The 20,669-nt window shown below is 34.8% G+C and overlaps 1 protein-coding gene across 1 annotated transcript; it reads left to right on the forward strand.

The window, feature by feature from the left end:
• Positions 1 to 11,057: 11,057 nt before the first annotated feature.
• On the forward strand, positions 11,058 to 12,843 carry LOC147486938 (arogenate dehydratase 1-like). The gene has a single exon (XM_086570391.1). The coding sequence runs from the start codon at positions 11,334 to 11,336 to the stop codon at positions 12,573 to 12,575; it is 1,242 nt and encodes a 413-aa protein (XP_086426517.1). The 5' UTR covers positions 11,058 to 11,333; the 3' UTR covers positions 12,576 to 12,843.
• Positions 12,844 to 20,669: the final 7,826 nt, after the last annotated feature.

The raw sequence follows: 20,669 nt of genomic DNA on the forward strand, positions 1-20,669 counted from the left end.
TTTCTCAGTAGCTGCTACTTCCTTCCTTTCTATCAACTTGGTTCTTTGCTTGCGGACTTCCTTCTGTTAACCTCTCTTCAAATTCTTTTCTCTTTTTAGCCACTTCATCTGGATTTAATCCACACGATATAATGTCCATTCCAATCCTCAGCTGCATTCTAAATGGTTGCATGTCAATATAGTTTACCCTCTCAGGAACACCTATAAGAAGACTATCAATTAAGGCAAGGCAATATAACCCACAACTGTTGGAATCTAGTTGTTGTGTGACACTAACAAATTCACAAGCCCATGATGTGTTCAAATCAACAGTGGAGCTTGGATCAACACACCTGCGCACATAAGGAATCATTCTCTCCAAAGCTAGTTGTTTATCAGAAATTTGGTTTCCACCAAGAGAATCATAGGTGCACACTTTCATCTTTTAAAAGTTAAAGACATTAACAATCTAGTGACTACCATGAACTTGAAGAGGTACAATTACTCCCTTACCCTGTACTGGGTGTGGTTGATTTCTAATCCTTCCTTCAAAGGGGTCCAAATACTCTTTAACAATTTCATCTGTATGGTACAAACTATTACCCACTCTCTCCTTTAAACTTGCAACTCGAAAACTTGGGTCTTGTAGTTTTTTATTGAATATCCCATACTCTCTTATGATGAATTTCTACATCCACAAAGTGATGATGAAGTTTATCAAACTTAAGGCAGAATAGTGAGTATGCTTCAACAGAAACTTAGTATTAAAGTATAGAGAACTCACAACAAAGTAAACATTCTCCACAACAGTATACACTTCCTTTTCTAGAATGACATGTTCCTTACATTGCTGCTTATACCACCTTATCAATAGCTTGACATATAAGCTGAGAACCTAGAAAATAATAATATAATAATCAGTAACAATTAACAATTAACTTTCTGTAGTAGTTTACTTTGCACATTAATACCAAGTTGTTGATAGTTGTAGAGTAAATTACTAATGGTAGATTCATTACCTCACCATCCACCCACTGTCTTCCATGTAACGATTGAAAATTATGCACTGAAATAACTTGATCGTACCCAAAAAATCTCATATCTGGAGAGCTCTGTTGATCCTTCTTCCTACTTAATTTTTTCCAGTAATAATTGACAACATTTACCTCACATGTGGTAGTTGTTTTCTTGTAAAAGGTTGATGACAGATCAACCTTGATTAATGAGTCACATTTCTTTCCCATTTTCTCTTCCCATAAACCAGTACTTTCTTTTCCCAGTTTTTTTTCCCTCCCCCTTCTTCTACGGCCACTCTCTTCAGTTTTCTTATCCATTTCCATCTCCATTTGAGTGTGAATGAGTACCATATTAGGTTCCTCCAAATCAGTAGCATCATGCTGACCCACAGTGTTCTGATCATCATCTACAGATGCCACAACATGTTTAGTGCTTGCTCCTTCTGATGGTGATATGGCTGACAATTCGGTTATGTCAGGGAGCTTTGCACTTCCAGCCAATAGTGAAGCAAAACTGATTTTTTCCATTTCTCTATTCAGGACTGCTTCCCCATCAAGATCACCAGGAGGAAGCACTAAAGCAGAAGCCAAAGGAGAGTAAAAGGGAACATGGTCAAGCATTGCAGATTCAACATAAGGCACTATAGCAGTCTATACCCCCACCAGGTCCTCCTCCAGCTCCACACTATGTTCTTGGTATGTCCCTTTTGGTATGGCCTCACTAATCTCTTGCAAAACACTTGCAGCAACTGACTCCGAATCATTTTGCCCTCTTTGTTATTGTTCAACATCTTCATCTTCATCTGACTCAGGTTGGATCAACTTTCTTCTCTGTTTGGGTGTCTCTGCTTCCTTAAGCTTCATCTCCCGTTCCCTTGTTCTCTCACTGATTTGATTTTTTTCTTCAAGTTTTGCCTCTCACTAGCCTTTATAGCCTCAACTTTACTTGCCCTTGATGGCTGAACTCGGGTACCACAAATTTTGACCACTTTCCTTTTCTTTATTTCATACTGAGCAGGTATTGAAGTATCTCCCAGAACTTCAAGCCTTTGATCCTTGTCCAATGCTTTTTTTCTTTGATATAAGGTATTAGGAGAAACCTCAAATGTAACTTTCTTAGAAGCAGATGAACTCCCTTTCTTAGGTTATGAGTGAACCTCCTTCTGGGAAGACTTCTTCTAGGAAGACCTTGTTGGTGTTTTCAGTATAGCATCAGCACCTACATTGCTGGGCTTCTAGTTATAGCTTCTTTCATAACCTCAACTTCTAAACTTCTACTCCTTGTTCTACCCCTTGTTCTAGGCCCCCCTTTCACAACCTCAACCTCTGAACTTTCCATACCACCTTTCAACCCACCATGAACAATCTCTTGAATTATTGTTTCCATGCCAGTCCTTATTTCACTTTGGAGTATATCCCCAACATTCCTAACCTCCTTAGTAACCTGTTTTAGATTAATCAGAGCACATAACAAAGATTATAATTAAGATCCCACTTTAGTATTTGTAAACTACAACAGATACATTGTTGCTGACATATATTGGTCAACAATATATCAATCATAGTACCGTAACATATTACTTCTTCATATATGAAAAATACTGAAACATGCAGTTCCATAACAACACATTATGAGTGCTTCATATAACAACATTTGCAATTCCAATTCAAAACTATATAATAGGGTACCCATATCATATTACAACTTCTATAATATTTTAAGATTATATGAGTACTTCAAATGTCAAAAACTAGTTACCCATATATTATCATTCTAGGATTCAACATGCAACATTGTTGAACATAGTAAAGAAAACAAGTTACTTATAAGGCTTTTAATTACTTTTGGCCTTTTGCCTATCTTTGAAACAGTTCTTCATTATTGCATTTCCCTGAAACTGCTGCACCACTTTGCATGGGTTGTTATGCCAAAACATCCTTTATCACTTCTTCATTCAATTCTCCTTCAGACAGATCTAGACTTTCCAACACCACTGCCTTCCCCTTAAGAGGCTGAATATTTTTCTTATAAGTCTCTAGGTGTACATTTCTTGAAGGCAAGTCTACCCACTCTAGTATTCTTGGGAACCTACCATCAACTTGTCTCTGATCCCCAAGAGATGGGACGTGAAGATATACCCAAATAACAAAACAAATTAAACAACCATAAACTACGAAAGAATCATTTCCAACACTCACCAGGTTAGACATGTCTTCCAAAGACTCTTCCAACATTTCAAGCAGAGGTGTGCCCTAAGGAAAGCTGTCAAATTCATTTAAATTCTCTGCCAGATCAATATACCTCCCATCAATTGTCCTAGCAGATCTTGGAAGCACAACCTGCAACATTATATACAACCTATTCAGCCTAAACACATCATTCTGACTTTCTTCACCAACATTTGTTTGATTTTGCTAAGTTTCTAGCTTCCAATATTTCTGTTTCAGAAACCATGGTTCCTTTAAGAAACCTTGCACGAAATTGGGATGGGATCTTGATGTCTACCGTATAGAATGAATTAGAAACTGGTTTCACACTAAGACCCATTATAAGAGCAACATCACTTTTTTAAAACACCAAATCCTTCTTACCGATTTGGTAGCAAAGTTTATCTACTTGGTGTCCCAAAATAGCATACACTAGCGTAGTAGTGGTGTGCATTCTCTTGTTAGTGCTTAAAAACTTCCCGAAGCAAGACTTCTCAAAATCTCCCTTCTCTGCAATAGTGAATGTCTGGAACAATTTATGCATTTTATCGAGTGACATACGAACAGTCAAATTAAGCTTTTTCATTTTTGAAAGATTGGAAATGGTCAGAAAATTAGGGATTTAAGGGTTTTCAATTTGGGCGGTTTTTTTGGTCAAAAAATGAACACTAAACAGTCCTTATAGCTCACACATATTACTACCGACACGTGCCAGTTAAAGGTTAAAAAGCCATCATTTCTTCAACTATTCGGCAAATAATTAATGCTATCGTATCGTTCCTAACATGTGGCAAAGTTTTTTCCCGCCCAAACTAGATTCTTCATCTCACCAGTTTATCTAAGTACAGACATATTCTTATGTACCAACCATCAGCAACTTCTGATTCTGGTCATTTTACAAAGGGTGGGACTTCGAAACATTTTGGCTATTTGTATAAGAAAACTTTTTAAATATTGAACAATGGACAAACTTGTAACTAAGTTGGGTGGGAACAATGGTGAAATATGGCACTGAGATGCTAGTTACTACTTCTCAACTTTAGTATGTGTTATTAAATGCTACACTTTTGCTTTACTTGATATTGGATAAACTTATCAAAGTTAAATTTTGTTTAACTTGTTATTAGATAATACTATTTTGTACATAAGTTATAGGTGTATAGTAAAGTCAACCTGATAGTCTTAATTGTGTTATTGTATATGGCTTCAGTTGCTGATGTATCATACATAATACGTTGTCGGTTACCTCCGTTTAGAATGGCCCGTCCAGCCCAATTTTGTGAATGCTAAATACATATTTTCTTATTGAGTTTCCATACATATTTCTTCCTCATTATCTCTTTATAAGCAATAACACTGATATAAGGGTACCCCCTGATATAATCACAAATAAAACATATGAACATTAACAGTTACTGTGCTGACACTTAAGTACAATGAACCAGCCGTTTCACAAACCACAAAATACCATTACATCGATTCATGCCCAAACCTATACAGTGAAACATACTTCCAAAACTCCATAAGGTGATCTGTGAAGTGGAAGTGGGATTTCCAAAGAAACCCAAGTTGCTGACGGTACATGTAAGTGTAGCTGATGGTGGCATCCACACAGTCTTCATTGCTAAAACCTTGCGGAACTGCGACTGAAAAGGCAATCCAAGTTCACCACAATGATTGCACAATTGTCTTCTTCTGCTTTTGAATCATATTCAAGTAGTCAATTTTTTCATCGATCTAGAAAGGAACTTGTTAATCAAGTATATCACACAAAAACTCAATTTCATGCGCTTGGACAAACCTTCCACAAGACACATGAATCCTTCTAAAAAAATATACACATCAAACACTCTCAATTTCACCTCAGCTGTTACATACTTCTTCACTCTATGCAACAAGAACAAAATCAACATGGAAATAGTAAACATAACTATGAAAACCTTAAAAAACTATATACACTACTACGTAAAATCAAATCCAAGACGGCCTAGAAACAAACCAACACTGAAGACAACAAACCAAAGTTCAAAACATATCAATAAACAATAAGAACCTTAGAAAAATCCATTATCAAGATTTATGTTCTTGTCCTCTATGAAAAATCTTACCAAAATCACGAAGGAGAGGATAATCAAGAAGATGAAGTAAAAAAACTGGAAGCTTTGCAGGTTTGTAAAAACTTTTATAGTTTGGCACAAAAATTGAGGTCAACGTTGTTTCATGTTCGTACAACAAAAACAACCAAAAAATTGTTAATAATAGATCCATAAGTTGCTGGTTATTGATTCCCACAATAGCTAAAGTCCGTTTTCATTTTTGTTGGGTTGAAATCCAACGGTCATTAATCGCTAGTACGTATTGCTAAGAGAATCTAACGGATAAATATTACTGTGCATGTCACATCAGAAGTACAAGAGGAGAGAGAGAGTATGTTGCAGAGGAGAGAGTGTGTGGCAGGAGAAAAGAGAGTGTTGTAAGGAAGGGCAAAAGGGTTAAAAACCCATTGAATTGGTCAAAATTAAAAGGCGTGGCTGGTTGGAGAACAATGTGTATTTATCATGGCCGAATCAAGAAATTACCCTTTTTTATATTCATTTATTCATTTGCTCCATTCCCCCTTCATCGTTTCTTCGTCCTTCATTTAAGCCTCAATACTAAAGAAGCTTATATTGCACCTTTTGAGGATGGGAATGCATTATAAGATTTTCATTGTAATTATGATAGAACTACTTAATCTCTTTACTAATGTTGTACTTACTCAAAGTATAGAACAATATCTTCACAGACCCTCTTTATTAGATCCTTTGTAATGATGATGATTGTTCTATATGTAGAAATCTAGAGTTGACGATAACATTTCTATAATTGTTGTATATAGAAAGGCAAAGTCAATTCAAATAAGTTTTCTAATAGTTTGAATATCTCTTAATTAATTGGAGTTAGAACATGCAATGTAACTTTTCGATATTAGGTATTCTGGATACCATTGCTCCTAAGTCACATTGTGCTAAAAAAATTAGATCCTTACAGAAATGACGAAAAAAGTAAAGAGGTTCATTAAAGATCAAAGCCCAAGCATAGAACATAAAACAAACTAAGCAGAACTACAGCTAGAATTAAACAAAATGGCAGCCAACATTCTATAATTTCTAAGCTTTGACTTGGCTATAGAACTTGGACTTCTCCACCATGGTCAAACTTTAAGTGTATGGATTTGAGCTTGATTTCCTCTAAGGCCAGTCTTGAGGTCTGCTTCAATAGTTATTGTCTCAGAGTAACAACATGCATGCTTCTATGCATGCTTCTTTGGTCCCGCACAACATCCCTTTATTATTAAGTTTGGGGGAAATTAAACCTCCCGTCGGAGTAATGTCCTTCTTAGTCCTATCATACTCACTGTCAGCAGTATGCATGTGACCCATGATAAGCCTTTCCAAGCTTGTATATTTTCTTGTTCATTTACATATAATAATGATACCCATTCTTCTTTGCCCTAGCTAGCTATAGAGAATGAAACTCTAGCTGGATGCCAAGCACCAATACAGGCTACCTTCAACAAATACCGGCCTATGAGTCTTGCCAAGAAGGGGACTAACACCCCATTGAGTCACCACACCCTTATAGCCTATGAAACACAGACAAACCTCTTAGCTGGTTCTAAATCTGTAGGAGAGGTGGAAAAAGGGGAGCGAACCGAACGATCCCAGTTTCAAAACTTATCGATATTTACAGATTAAGACAAAGAAACTCGAGAGTGAGTAATACAATCGATATTCTTATACTCCAGTAGGTTTCGCCATAATTCAGTGCCGAAAGGTGTTATCCTTCTAAATGTTGCCTGCATGAGGTCAAACTAGATTAGATACCTAATTACATCATATGAATGTAACATTAATTAAATAAAACCCAAAGATTTGCAAAATTGACTTGTGAAGCATTAGTAGTAGGTGCGTATGACAGCTCTTTTGCACGTCATTCTTTCTCGGCGTGAAGTTTAAAAGACTGCTAATAGTTCCTATTAGGTTGTGATATATGAACTTTTCATAATAATTAACACATCCTAAACTTGTAAGTTGTTTTGGTAAAAATCAACATAACCACACCAATTCAATCAATTCCGAGTCTTAAATTTTAATCAGCTTATAAAACTCTTGATACTATACTAAGCTGCGTGTATAACAATAACCCAATGATTAAAATCTTTTTAATCATCTTAGTGAATACTTCTTGCCTAAACATTACACAAAAGGGCACACCTCATTTTTTATTATTATTATTTTTGCGTGAATTTCCATTCAGCATTAAACTTTTAACCTTATTATGGTATATTATTAGTGGATGTATCTCGATGGAATTTCACATTTTTTTAATATAGTTGTTAGGCATTGGTACATAATGCTAATGTTGGTGTTCGTTATTTTGTTTTTCCAGCATGATGTGGATGCCGATGTACTGAAGGAAGTGATCTTAGCTGATGGTGCAGTGGTGATTGTTAAGGATGCAAGATCGGTTAGCTTGCGTCACCGACTCGACCTTCCACTTCCCTTAAATGGCTCCAGAAATGGTCCAGCTTCTAGGCTTTTAACTCTTGTTGAACATCTTCGTCTAGTTTCTCATAACGTACCAAGGTGTTTGAAAGAGTATCAAGGGCGGGTGCTTGCTCAGTACCATTCAATCAGTTAATAATTCAAGGAGAGTCTACCATATTACTCTTGTTCTTTGGTATCCAATGCCAACTGCTATAGCTTAGCATCGTCTGATTATTCTCAGCCAAAAGAAATAATCAAACAACAGTGGACAAAAATCCCACGACAATGCGGTTTAGTTTAATGATATGAAGTCACCACTCAAGTCATCATATATGAGAACGTCAAAGGATTATTTAGACGTGAGAAGACGTAGATCTTCTATATTTTGGTGAATACCTTATCAAAGTAGACTCATCTATAATGTTTTCATCTTTAATTAAGTCTCAAGTTGCATACCGCCCATACCATGTACACTCTCGAGGCAATTATAGATAGTTTCCTAACATCAAAGAAATTCTGTTGTGAATTCTCAAAAGTTTCTAATCAAGGTCGAAGTGGCACGAAGGAGTCTAGCAATTTTTGGGTCCGATTGTGTAAACAGGTACAGAAAATGATCTATCATAAACAGGTACATGTAGTTAAATCAAAGGAGTGAATATACAAAGGTCATAAGAAATAATATAATTTATTTCTACTTTGATCGATCAACTAAGGTAAGTTCTGCTGGCCATGCCATGCCTTCAATATAACCAAGAGAAGAGAAAAAGATATGTATCATCACTACACATTATTACGGCATAGGGGTATAGGGTTTTCCCAATGTTAATTTGTATTAGGACAAAACAATGTAAATCGATCAGGTATTGGTTATTACCTGACCAATTAGTATGATCGCAAATTAGATTCAATGTAAGACTTTAGATTCTTTAATTTTTATATTTACTTTCTTGCAGCTAATGAAAAACTTACATGCTTATGTTGATCTTAATTTAATTCCAACATTAAAGGGAAATCTATACGTACAGAATTTGTGGGGGTAATTATAAGATTATGTTTTCTATTTTTTAGGAAATAATTTATATAAATTCCAAATTGAAAGAGAATTTCTATTTTTGAAGTTCTTTCCTATTTTTGAGGAATTAGAAATTGGAATGCTTTAAGCAATTTGCAATTTTATAAGATTATGTTTCTTATTTTTTAGGAAATAATCCAAATTGAAAGAAGATTCCTATTTTTGAGGAATTAGGAATTGGAATGCTTTAAGCAATTCGTAATTGATGAACTCTTATGAGAGAGTGCCAAGTAGATATCCACATCACCACAACTCCATTAGGAGAGGCCACTTAGGAGAGAGAAAAGTCTATCTCTCATATTAGAGTGTCACTTAGGAGAGAGAAAAATCTTTCTTAGAGGTCTCTATTTTAGTTTATAGATAGTAGATATATCATAAATTGGTTAAGAGTTTGAAATATCATAAATTTTACTTGATTTCAATTTTCAAGACTAATGCCTCGACCCCAACTGACGAAAGCATTGGGTTTCATTGACTGACGAAATCATAGGATTTCATGCCATTGTTAGCTCAATTAGACAAATGTACAACGAAGTGCTATTTTCTTTCACTCATGTTGTGGTGTTTTTGTGTAGTCTCACCGAGAGCGAATTAGTTTCATATAAACACAGGTTTTGTGAAAAATCAATTTACTTCATTTTTTTTATTGATAAGAATTTTCTTAAAATCAATTGAGGTTGGTTACATATTGTTGTTGCTACTGCAGGTCCTCTCTTCCAATAGAACAACCAAATACACTGCAACTTAGCTATTATATTGTGTTGCCTTGGATAAGAGTAGCCTAGTTAGTCATAAGCTCCTCGAATCTTCTGTTGCTTCTCTATGGTCTGTTAGAAACCTAATACCATATGCACGCCTTTATAGATGTTAGAAAATCAATTTAATTACTAAAATACGACAATATAAGTTTTCACAATAAATACAATGATTGTGTCTCCATCGCACGTAATTTTTATCTTATTATTGCTCGCCTGCCATTTGCATGGTAGACATTAAAGCAAGGCCCAAAATATTGCCGATATATCCGATATATCGTCAATATATCTCGGTAAATTGGTACACCGATATCGATATTTTCGACATATATCCACCGAATATTGAACCCTTTTTCCGATATATATCGGAATTTCCGATATAAAATTTTATATCGCCGATATAATCGATATTTCCGATATAATCGATATATATCGGTTGACTTTTTGACCATTTTTAAACCATTTAAAAATATATATCTGATATTTTTGGTATTTTAAATAGTTTGGACTGGTTACCAAAAAAATAGATATATCCGAAATATCCGATATATATCGATTTTTGGGTACACCGATTTATGCATCGATATCGAAATTTTGGGCCTTGCATTAAAGTATTAGATAATCAGTTGCCTTCAATAGATTTGCCTACGTGGCTAAGTTAGAAAAGTAACAAAATTGAAAAGTAAATTACATTACCTTTCACCATCCCCACATATGGTAATATACAAAGACTTAAAAACATAAGGGGAAGGGGTTGTTTGGATCTCATTTTTTGAAAAAATAAGTTTTTCTTAAAAAAATATTTTTCTGAAAAAATATTTAATCTAAAAACAAGTTTTGAATAAACATGTTTGGTTAAGATTTTTCTTAAAAACAATTTTTATCAAATCAGTCAATTTTGTGATATTTTTTGAAATATCTTGATATATCATGGCATTTTTCACTAATGGTAGGCACAGGCCGTCCATTTGCCTTTGGGCAAAAGATGAGAGTGAGAAAAAAAAAATTGTTTTTTAACTTGAAAAACAAACTTTTGCTATTTATCATAAAACAACTTTTTTAAACTAATAAATGGTTTTTTTTTATGATAAACTATGTTTTAGAAAAATAGAGACCAAACATGTTTATTTTTTCAAAAAATATTTGTTTACTAATAAATACTTATTGAAAATAAATAAATAGGATCCAAACCTCCACTATTATTATTTTTTTTTCTTTTTTCTGGTTTTTTTTTTAAAATTTCTGATAAAGATTAAAAATATAATCTCTACTCTCTTTGAATGTAATTCGTAAACATTTCATTGAAGTATGGAAAACCAAAAAGAATTTCTGTGAGGGGTAGCCGGGTAGGTATGGGATTGACCGACACGCGCATACATCCCCCCAAACACTCCAATCCCAACTTGGAAGTACGTGAAATGGCCTTGGTAAAGCCACGTTTCACACTTTTTAGACTCCTTCATAAATTTGATTTCATATTTTCATTACTACTTAATTTCACGACTTTTATAGCTTCATAACCCAAATTCTTGGTGGAACCTACACACCAATACCAGTGTGGTTGGTGAGTGACTCTCTGAATAATCTAATCACCCCCTCTTTTTCCTTACTTGTTCACCACCCCCTCTCTCTTTAATATATAAACCCCTTTATCCCATTCTTTTTTTCTCAGCTTGAAGAGTTCCCTTATCAGAGAACCTACAAGCAAACCCACTCCTTCCCCCTTATCTCTTTCCACCATTCTCTATTGTTTTACCAAATTTACCCATCAAATATGCAATCTATTTCACTTGAATCTTTATACTCTAATCACAATCCTCAAATTCGTGTTCGAAAACTCGGGGCCCCGAGTTATCGAACACAAGTTGGGAATATTCGATGCATGTACCGGTCCGAATCGGCTAGTGCTCGAGGCGTAGTCGGTTCGAACAGGGCAGATTGGCAAAGCTCATGTGCTATACTAGCTAGCAAAGTAGTTTCACAACAACAAGAAACTGAAAAAAATGGTAACGCTGATTTAACTGCAGTTAACGGTCACCAAACATTAGATCTTGTACCAATTGAGAATTTACCAAAACCGTTAACTATAACGGATCTTTCACCCGCTCCGATGCACGGATCCACAATCCGTGTAGCTTATCAAGGCGTGCCGGGTGCGTACAGTGAAGCTGCTGCAGGTAAAGCGTACCCGAACTGCGAAGCAATACCATGTGACCAGTTCGAAGTTGCATTTCAAGCTGTAGAGTTATGGATTGCGGATCGAGCTGTTTTACCAGTGGAAAATTCGTTGGGCGGATCCATTCATCGTAATTATGATTTATTACTTCGTCACCGTCTTCATATTGTTGGGGAAGTTCAATTGCCTGTTCATCATTGCCTTCTTGCATTACCCGGAGTACGAAAAGATTACTTAACTCGGGTAATCAGTCACCCACAAGCTTTAGCTCAGTGTGAGTTGACTTTGACGAAACTTGGTCTTAACGTTGCGCGTGAAGCTGTTGATGATACGGCTGGCGCGGCTGAATTTGTCGCGGCCAATGATCTCCGCGACACGGCTGCTATAGCTAGTGCCCGTGCTGCAGATTTATACGGGTTGAATATATTGGCTGATGGGATTCAAGACGATTCAGGGAATGTTACGCGCTTTGTTATGTTGGCTCGTGAGCCGATTATTCCAAGAACGGATCGGCCGTTTAAGACGAGTATTGTGTTTGCTCATGATAATAAAGGGACGTCGGTTTTGTTTAAGGTTTTATCGGCATTTGCTTTTCGGAATATTAGTTTAACGAAAATTGAAAGCCGTCCACATAGAAACCGTCCGATTAGATTGGTTGATGATGCTAATGTTGGTACTGCAAAGCATTTTGAGTACATGTTTTATATTGATTTTGAAGCATCAATGGCTGAGGTTAGAGCACAGAATGCACTTGCTGAGGTTCAAGAGTTCACCTCGTTTTTAAGGGTGTTGGGTAGTTATCCCATGGATATGACACCATGGAGTAATATTAAGGACTAAGGAGAATTGAAATGATTGTTTTTTTTTTTTAGATTTATATTTTTTCTCTTTTAATTTTCATTTGTGGATTAATTGACAATCAGTCATTCTGAAGCCCAAAGAAAGAAACTAGTGGCTGGGGGTGATATTTGGAATGTTGGATACTATTCTTTCTTCTGAGGTAAGAAGTTGTTGTTGGATATTAATGCCTTGTATGTGAAATGTGAATACTTTCAGAAAATCCCGTTTCTCATTTTGGGATAATAATGGAAGGAGATTAAAAGGGGAATAGAGTTTGTCTAATCTGAATGTTTATGCTCTTTTCTGCCTATTTGATTCATTCGTTCTTTGCGGAAAAACTGATGTTTTTTCTGAATTGACACTAAATAAGGAGTTTGTTTTTTCCACTTCCTGACACACTTTATCACTGAAAAATGAGATTTGTTCTCGTCAATTTGTTTTTCTGAGATGGGGAAAAAAGAATAAGTGTGTGTTTGTTAAATTTTAACTCATGGAAAGGAAAGAAAATAAAATAGTGGTCTACTATGGAATGGAATGAAAATGAAATAATTTTAAATGGTATGTGTTTGGTAAACTGGAGAAAGAAAAGTAAAAACTAGGAAAATGAATAATCATGTTTGTTTGCAAAAGCTATGGAAAGTTATAATTGTATTGTTGGGCCATGGGTGTATTAGTAGTAAGTCCCTATTTATCTATTTCTTTTCCTTTCCTTTCCACAAAATTTTCAGAGTCAGCTAAGAACACAAAACTTTTTTCATTTCCATGATTTTGTTTTCATATGGAAAATCACATTTCCATTTTATAGATAAACAAACGCCTTAAAAACTATGAAAAGGTGGACCACTCTTATTTTCCTTTCTTTTTCATAGTGTTTCCATCATAACAAACACAAATCACTCGTTTTAATGAGAAAACCTATTAGGCTGTTACTATCACATGTCCACGTTCCAAAAAAAAATTCATTTGCAACTTCAAACGAGAGTGCGTTTCCTTGACAACTCCTGTGGGATTTTTAGATAATTACATGAGAGCTTGTTTTATTGGGAATTTTTTTTCAAATAATCGAACAGGCCGGCTTTATGAACAATCTAAAGATCTAGTTGAGTACTTGAGTATAGCATTTTATCAAACACCTACTTTCCTTATACCTATTTGTTAATTAGTCTTCAAATGACAAAATGCAGTAGTACAGTTCCACCCCTGAAGGTACCTGAAAGAGATGCCTTCCGCATCAAAAGATTACATCAAACTTTTCAACTGTATTGTCTTATTCGTCTACAACCACTAAAATTTATAACTTAGATTTTTTCTTTTTTGAGTATGCCTGTACTCAAACAAAGACATCCATTCAATAAAATTAGTTTTATTTTAGTAGAATTAACATAAGTTGGTATGACATCGAGCTCATTACTTTTCCTATGCGTATCAAAATAAGTGGTGTTGATGATTTTGGTTCCAATATCGAATATCGATCACCTGTGGTACTCGTAGAATATTACTACCAGCTATTTCTGGTGGAATTGGTTGGCGATGGTAATTATCCAAAGTGATGTTCAGGATCCAATTGAAGAGCATTGGACTAACATCTATCTATCTAACAAAATAGGAAAGTGTGGGGCCCAAAAAATTCCATCCAATAGTAGATAATCATTCTCACCAAAATATGACTTGGCAGATCCAAGTGTTTGGAAGGTTTGTGCAATTTTGTTAAATACAATCAATACTATAGGATCAGCCAAAAGTCAATAATTGTGGCTCGGCTTATCAACTGTTGGGCCTCTAAATTTGACATGGTCTTATACAATACAATAAATTGGTCGGCCAAATTAATGCTATTGGACTTATAGATAGTGGGCAATTGGGGCCTCGGCGCTTGTCTTTGAAGGCGGACGAAGTTGTTTCATTTGGAGTTGTCGGGATAGCGCCAGTGCGTCGAGGTCTCGCGGGCCATAGGCACGGGCATACCCTAGTTTCAAATACAATTTAGAGCAATAGTGGGACTTAGCATGACTATAGAAACTTATTTGAAAAATGATACTGTCACTTTATGACATGAGAGTTGCAGGTGCCAACTAGGGCTGCTAATGGGTTTCGAAAACCTGATAACCGATCCAATCCGAACCGATAAAAAACGGGTTTGAATTTGGTATTTCGGATTCGATTTAGTAATGGATCCACTTTTGAGTTTCGATAAGCTATTGGTTTGGTTTCGGTATTTGCTTCCACCAAACCGATATTAACCCAAACCGATAAAGTGATATTGTAGTAATATCTGTAATTAGTTTTGTATAAGTTAAAACAAAATATGTGGCTGAGATCCACTGATAAAAAAATATCTACGACTAAGATCCAATCTTTTAGTGAGAATTTAGATCGACTGTTTCACACACTTTACACCCCCTCTCTCACTCTCTCACTAATACAGCATGTTACTTCTATGAGCTAAAGCACCTGAGAGTTGCCTGCTCTGTCTACTCTTGATGCACTGGAACTTGAAGGCTCACCAACAACATCAGGATAAGCTCCTGCCTTTGATGTCGCCCCTTTCAATGATGTTGGCATGCCTGAGATTTCCTTCATTAAATGCAACCTCAAATCACAAGGACGAACACATTCCCCAATAGACACCATAACAAAATGCGAATATTGGTACAGAACATCTGTTGCGGCTTGTTTTTTTTTTCAATCTCGTAATCTTTTATGACTTAGAACTCACGCAGGAGGTTTTTCTTCTCTTAAATATTTGGTCCTAATTAGCGGTTCGGTCGGATCGGTTTCGGATTCACTAAATTCTTATCGGTTCGGATCAATTTCGGATTCATTAAATTTTTATCGGTTCGGATCGGTTTTGGGTTCACTAAATTTTTATTGGTTTGGGTTCGGATTTTATAGAATCCGATCCAAACTGGTCCATTGACACCCCTAGTGCCAACTAATAAAGTTGGAAAATCTTTGAGTGATGATGTCAGAGGTTTGGGGATCGAATCATGCTGGCTTCAAAGAGTTACTAATCTCATTAAAACTAGTAAACCAGGGTTCGTGATTCCGAACGAAACCTCGGAATTCCGTCTAATATTTCAGTTTTTTAAAAAATTGGAATTCTAAATATAGAGTCGAAATATTAATTATTCTAAAATCAATTGAAATTCCAAATATGATAGAGGTCGAAATTTAATAAATTTCAGTTTTTAGATTTATTGGAATTCCGAAATCCCGAACTATAATTAAAACATATGAGCATTGTGCAACTCATTATCTGGATGAGTTGGGCTATGCAATAACTGGTTACTGGGATGGGAACCCAGTAACCGTTGATACTTCTATTAAGAAGAGATTAGTTGAAAGGAAGGAGAAGAGAGTTAATGGGATGTAAAAAGGAAGAAGAAGAGACGAGTTTATCGCATTTTTATCTGTAAAAAAGAAAAGAAAAGAAAATTAAAGAAACAATGGTTAATTTGGCTGTTAATTCAGGACACGTGGTATATGATTATCTACGGTTACTAGGTTCCATCCCAATAACCAGTGTCTACCATTCTACACGAGGCGCATGTCATATAAATCAATGATTATGAGTTAGTAGGTTGGTTAAGCAGGTCAAATTAGAAGGTCTGTATATAATTTATGCATATCAAAGTCAAATCTTGTTATACCAACTTACGTATCTCACCAATGAAATCTCGTCAATGTACGGAAACTGCAAACTGAAAAATCGACATATCAACTTATCAAGTATACCTACTGTAGTAGTGTAGTGTATCTTATTGGCTCATTAGATTTCATCAGATATATGGGAAGTTGGGAACCATAATCAAATCGTGACAGTCATAGAATTTTTGTACCGCGGCGGTAGTATGGTTGGTAATGCTGACCTGTGAACTTGAGCTTTATTTTGGTTTCACACTGTCTCAGAGGAATGGTTCCTTCGAAGTGTATTCCAATTTTGTCACATAAACCACGCGGTCAATACATCAGTGCAAATTTTGTCACTTAGGCAGGCACTATATGACCCCCATTAATCAAGTACCATGGTAATATCATAGTTTGAGATTTCAAAATTATTGGAATTCTGACAAATCTAAAAATTGAAATTTATAATATTTCAAGGGTGATCTTGGACATACCTATAAAAACATTCCCGTACTCCAACTTTAAAATAAATAAATAAAATTGTTTAAGACACATTTAGATTCCTAAATTATCCTTTCGTTTATTAAGTATATCAAAAACAAAACAAAACAACCGTTTATCCTTCCAGCAAACACAAACCCTTCGCACTTTTTTTTTTTTTTTTTTTTCTGTCATTTTTTTTCTCCTTTACGAAATGAATTAGAAAAAGATAAAATTGTAGAATTTAGTCTTCCTCCTCCTCTCACTCATCAGCCATTAATGTATTTTTTTTTCATCATTTCTCATCAGCTCTTTCTCATTTTCCGAATTTTGGAGAAATTTTCAATTTAATATATTTCTACTAAACTCCTTTAACCCTTCTACAATGATAAAGAATAAATAATTGCAATAAAAAAAAAAAAATCAAATTTAAAGCAATTTCTAGAAGAGAAAAAAAAAAAATTTTGTTTTTTGGGCATTCTTTTACATTTATTAGAAGTTCTCTTATTATGTAGTGTGTTGTAGTAACACAAAGATTCTTCAATATTTTAATTTTAAACTTTTTTTTTTTTTTTTAAAAAAAAATTGAAATATTGGACAGAGTTCCGATATTCCGTTCGGAATAGTAAACACTGGGTAATATTGGGATACACATAACACTTTAGAGGTGTGTGGATCATGTTTGACCACCATAGAAGTTAGAAACAACGAGTCTGGTCAAATTTCCGACGAACTCGATGATTACAGAGCATCTTTTAATAACAGGAATAACCGAATAAGGCTCCAAGTGTTTATAACAAAGCATACGTTTTGGTGAGAGGGTCTAGACTTTAGAGCCACACAAAAATGGAGCTTATTAAGATATACAGTAGACCATTAGTCCTTGAATCAAGCTGATCGAGCCTAGCTTCATGCAGTGCCCGGCACTGTTTCCACCCGGCCCCCCACTACAACTGTCTCCACAGTCCACACACACGGCACAACTGGTCCACCATCCCACCAACAAATTAAAACAGTTTTTCTTTTACATGAAAAGGATTCAATACTCTCGCTGTCAAGTATTAAATTATATATATCCTATAAATTTTTGAATCTACCAAGTTATAAATTGGATCTAATGGTTTTTTTAGAGGGAGGGGGGCACACCAGCCTGTATTATTAGATAGATGAACCAATCCAGTCGAGCTTTTGGCGAACCCAAATAACTCGATTATTTTACTGAGCCGAACTTCATCATGCTCATTTATTACACGAGATTTTAAAATAATAATCTCAAACTTAGCTCGTTTATTAAATGAATAAACCCGAGCTGAGCAATTAGTGAACTGAGTCTGAGACGCTCAATAGTCGGCTCAAATTCCACCTTTTACTATGTTCAAGGTCATTTGTTACACAAGCCCAATAATTTGATCAAGCTAAGCTCATCTTGCAATTAAAAAAACTAACCCGAGTCTAGTTCGAGACTTCGAGTAGCTTACCACTCTAAATTGGTATTGGAGACAGCCTAGCCAAGGTTTAGCATTACTATATTTATGTTTAAGTTTTTTTTTAATCTTTTATCTTTTTGTAAAGTATTTTTAATCTCAATTGATACATATAGTATAGACTACCAGTCCTACTTTCGTTGTTTATGTCATAGTACAAAATATCTAGATATAGAGATATATTGGCCTTTAAAATTTTGATATATATCAACAATATATTCTTTTGTGTGGGGAAATTTTACATAGAACTATAGAAAATTTTGTTGATACCGTCAAAATATTGATAAATATATATATATATATATATATATATATATATATATATATATATATATATATGGGGATGGTTATATGAACTTCACTAAAACGAATTCTAAATGAACTCCACCACTTAACTCAATGAACTAGAAGCTGATTTTTGGTGGAGATGTTTTCCACATAATAGAGATCATCCTCACAAAAAATCAGCTCATTTGAAGATGTACAACCTCATCAAAAATCATTTAGAAAGTTATGAAATTATCCAACGGTCCAGATTTTTTTAATTTCGATACAATTTTTGACAAGGTTAGACATATTCAATTGAGCTGATTTTTGGTGGGGGTGTTCTCCATCATGAGATGTACACATCTACAAAAAATTAGTCCTTAGTTCATTTTGTAAGTTCATTTTTATGAGTGGAGTAATTTTGGAGTCGCTATAAGATAGAGTTCATATAACCATCCCCTATATATATATATAAAATCATCAATACTTTGTGATATTTTGGGGATATAAAGATTCATAAATCTATAGATATGCAACTAGTATTCAAATGGAGAGAAGAAATCAAAGAACTTGTTCCATCAAAGTATTCATAGGAACAGTTCAATCAGACCCCACCCTATCATCAACAACCCAACAAGAGTACGTGGTTTGGTGGTTCTCTTGATTGATTTTGTTGGTTTTTGCTTTGTTAATAATATGGAGAAAGTTTTTTGGTTGATGCATTATGCACACAACAAATTTTGGATTGATTCATGAAACATATAAAAGGCACATAAAACTTGAATTAAGACATAAAACTTGAATTAAGATTGCTGGGATTCAGACTTGTATTTCATGATTTTCGACTAAGAGTATAGGAGAACCATTTCTTTTTGTAACCTCTTTGAAATTGTCGATTTCCAACCAACTCTACTTTTTCTGAATTCATCGGCTTGCATATTTTGAGTCTGTTGAAGCAGTAGCCATTGTTTCTAACTTGAAGAAAAGTCAAAAATGAGATAAAGACAAAAGATAGTATATGTATATTAGGATATTTTGAAAGCATCGATATATCGGCTAAATAACACGATATTTAAGGATATATATTGAGAATATTTACATATTTTTGCACTCGAAAATATCAAACCTAGACATTATCATATCATTTTTTGAAATCTCGATGGATATCGCCTAACGCAATATTTTATAGGATTAACTAGTATTACCCCCTACTAGATGAGCCAATTAGGATTTTCTCTATCTAGATGGGGAAATTAGGGTCTCTCTTGAGTACACACAAAAAAAAAGTAAATCCAAATTGATTTATTTTTTTGTATGTACTAAGGGAAAAGATCCTAATTTCCTCATCTAATGGAAAAATCCTAATTGGCTCATCTAATAGGAGGATAATATTAAAAAAATCCTATTTTGTACTATAACATTTGCGACTGTAAATTCTTTGATTGTTCAACGTAGGAATGCCAAGGTCTCACATCAATCTCAAAGTATGTAGGTCAATTCACTCAATTGTGAGACAACGCTTTTGATGACTTGGATGACTTGCTTAAGAAAGAGCTAAAGCTCTGCATATGTTGTTATTGGGCATAAACTATTGACAAAGGACTGTGTCATAGTCACGAAACGAGATAAACAAATTTAATAATTATTGGAACAACACGTTATGAATCTTTCAATTTTCAAATGCAAATTGAATTGATCCATGTTATTTTTAATCGCTGTACTTTTTGGAACTTATGAATTTGTATATGGAAATCTCACTGTTGGGAGACAGGTCGCAACTAGGCTTGGAAGAGTCGAGAAACTTAAAGTTTCACGACTTTCCTCACGACCTCACAGTTGGTGAGATTTGTATGTTTTCCTTTTTTCGGTTAAAGGTGATACGTGCTATGTGTATATTGTTCCATCGCAACTATCATGTCAATCCAAATTCTACAAAAGGTGCATGGCGGAGTGCGGAATATATGGTGCCTCCTGGAAAATTCTCGTGTTGCACTCTTTTTTTAAGATTATGGAAAAAAAAAAAAAAAAAAAAAAAAGAAAAAGAAAAACAGAAAGAATGCGGAATATACACAAGGTGCCAATATAATTTGACAAATGAATGGTCTTTAACTTTTTTCTCTTAACAGGAATATGTCATACACTAGGTTTCGAACCCGTCCTACGAACGAGTGTCGATATATTAAATTATTCTGAAAAATATTAACAACTATATAAATATTATATTTATCACCCATTT

The sequence above is a fragment of the Coptis chinensis genome, chromosome 7 (genome assembly GCF_015680905.1).
Source record: "Coptis chinensis isolate HL-2020 chromosome 7, ASM1568090v1, whole genome shotgun sequence".
In the NCBI taxonomy this organism is placed as follows: Eukaryota; Viridiplantae; Streptophyta; class Magnoliopsida; order Ranunculales; family Ranunculaceae; genus Coptis; species Coptis chinensis.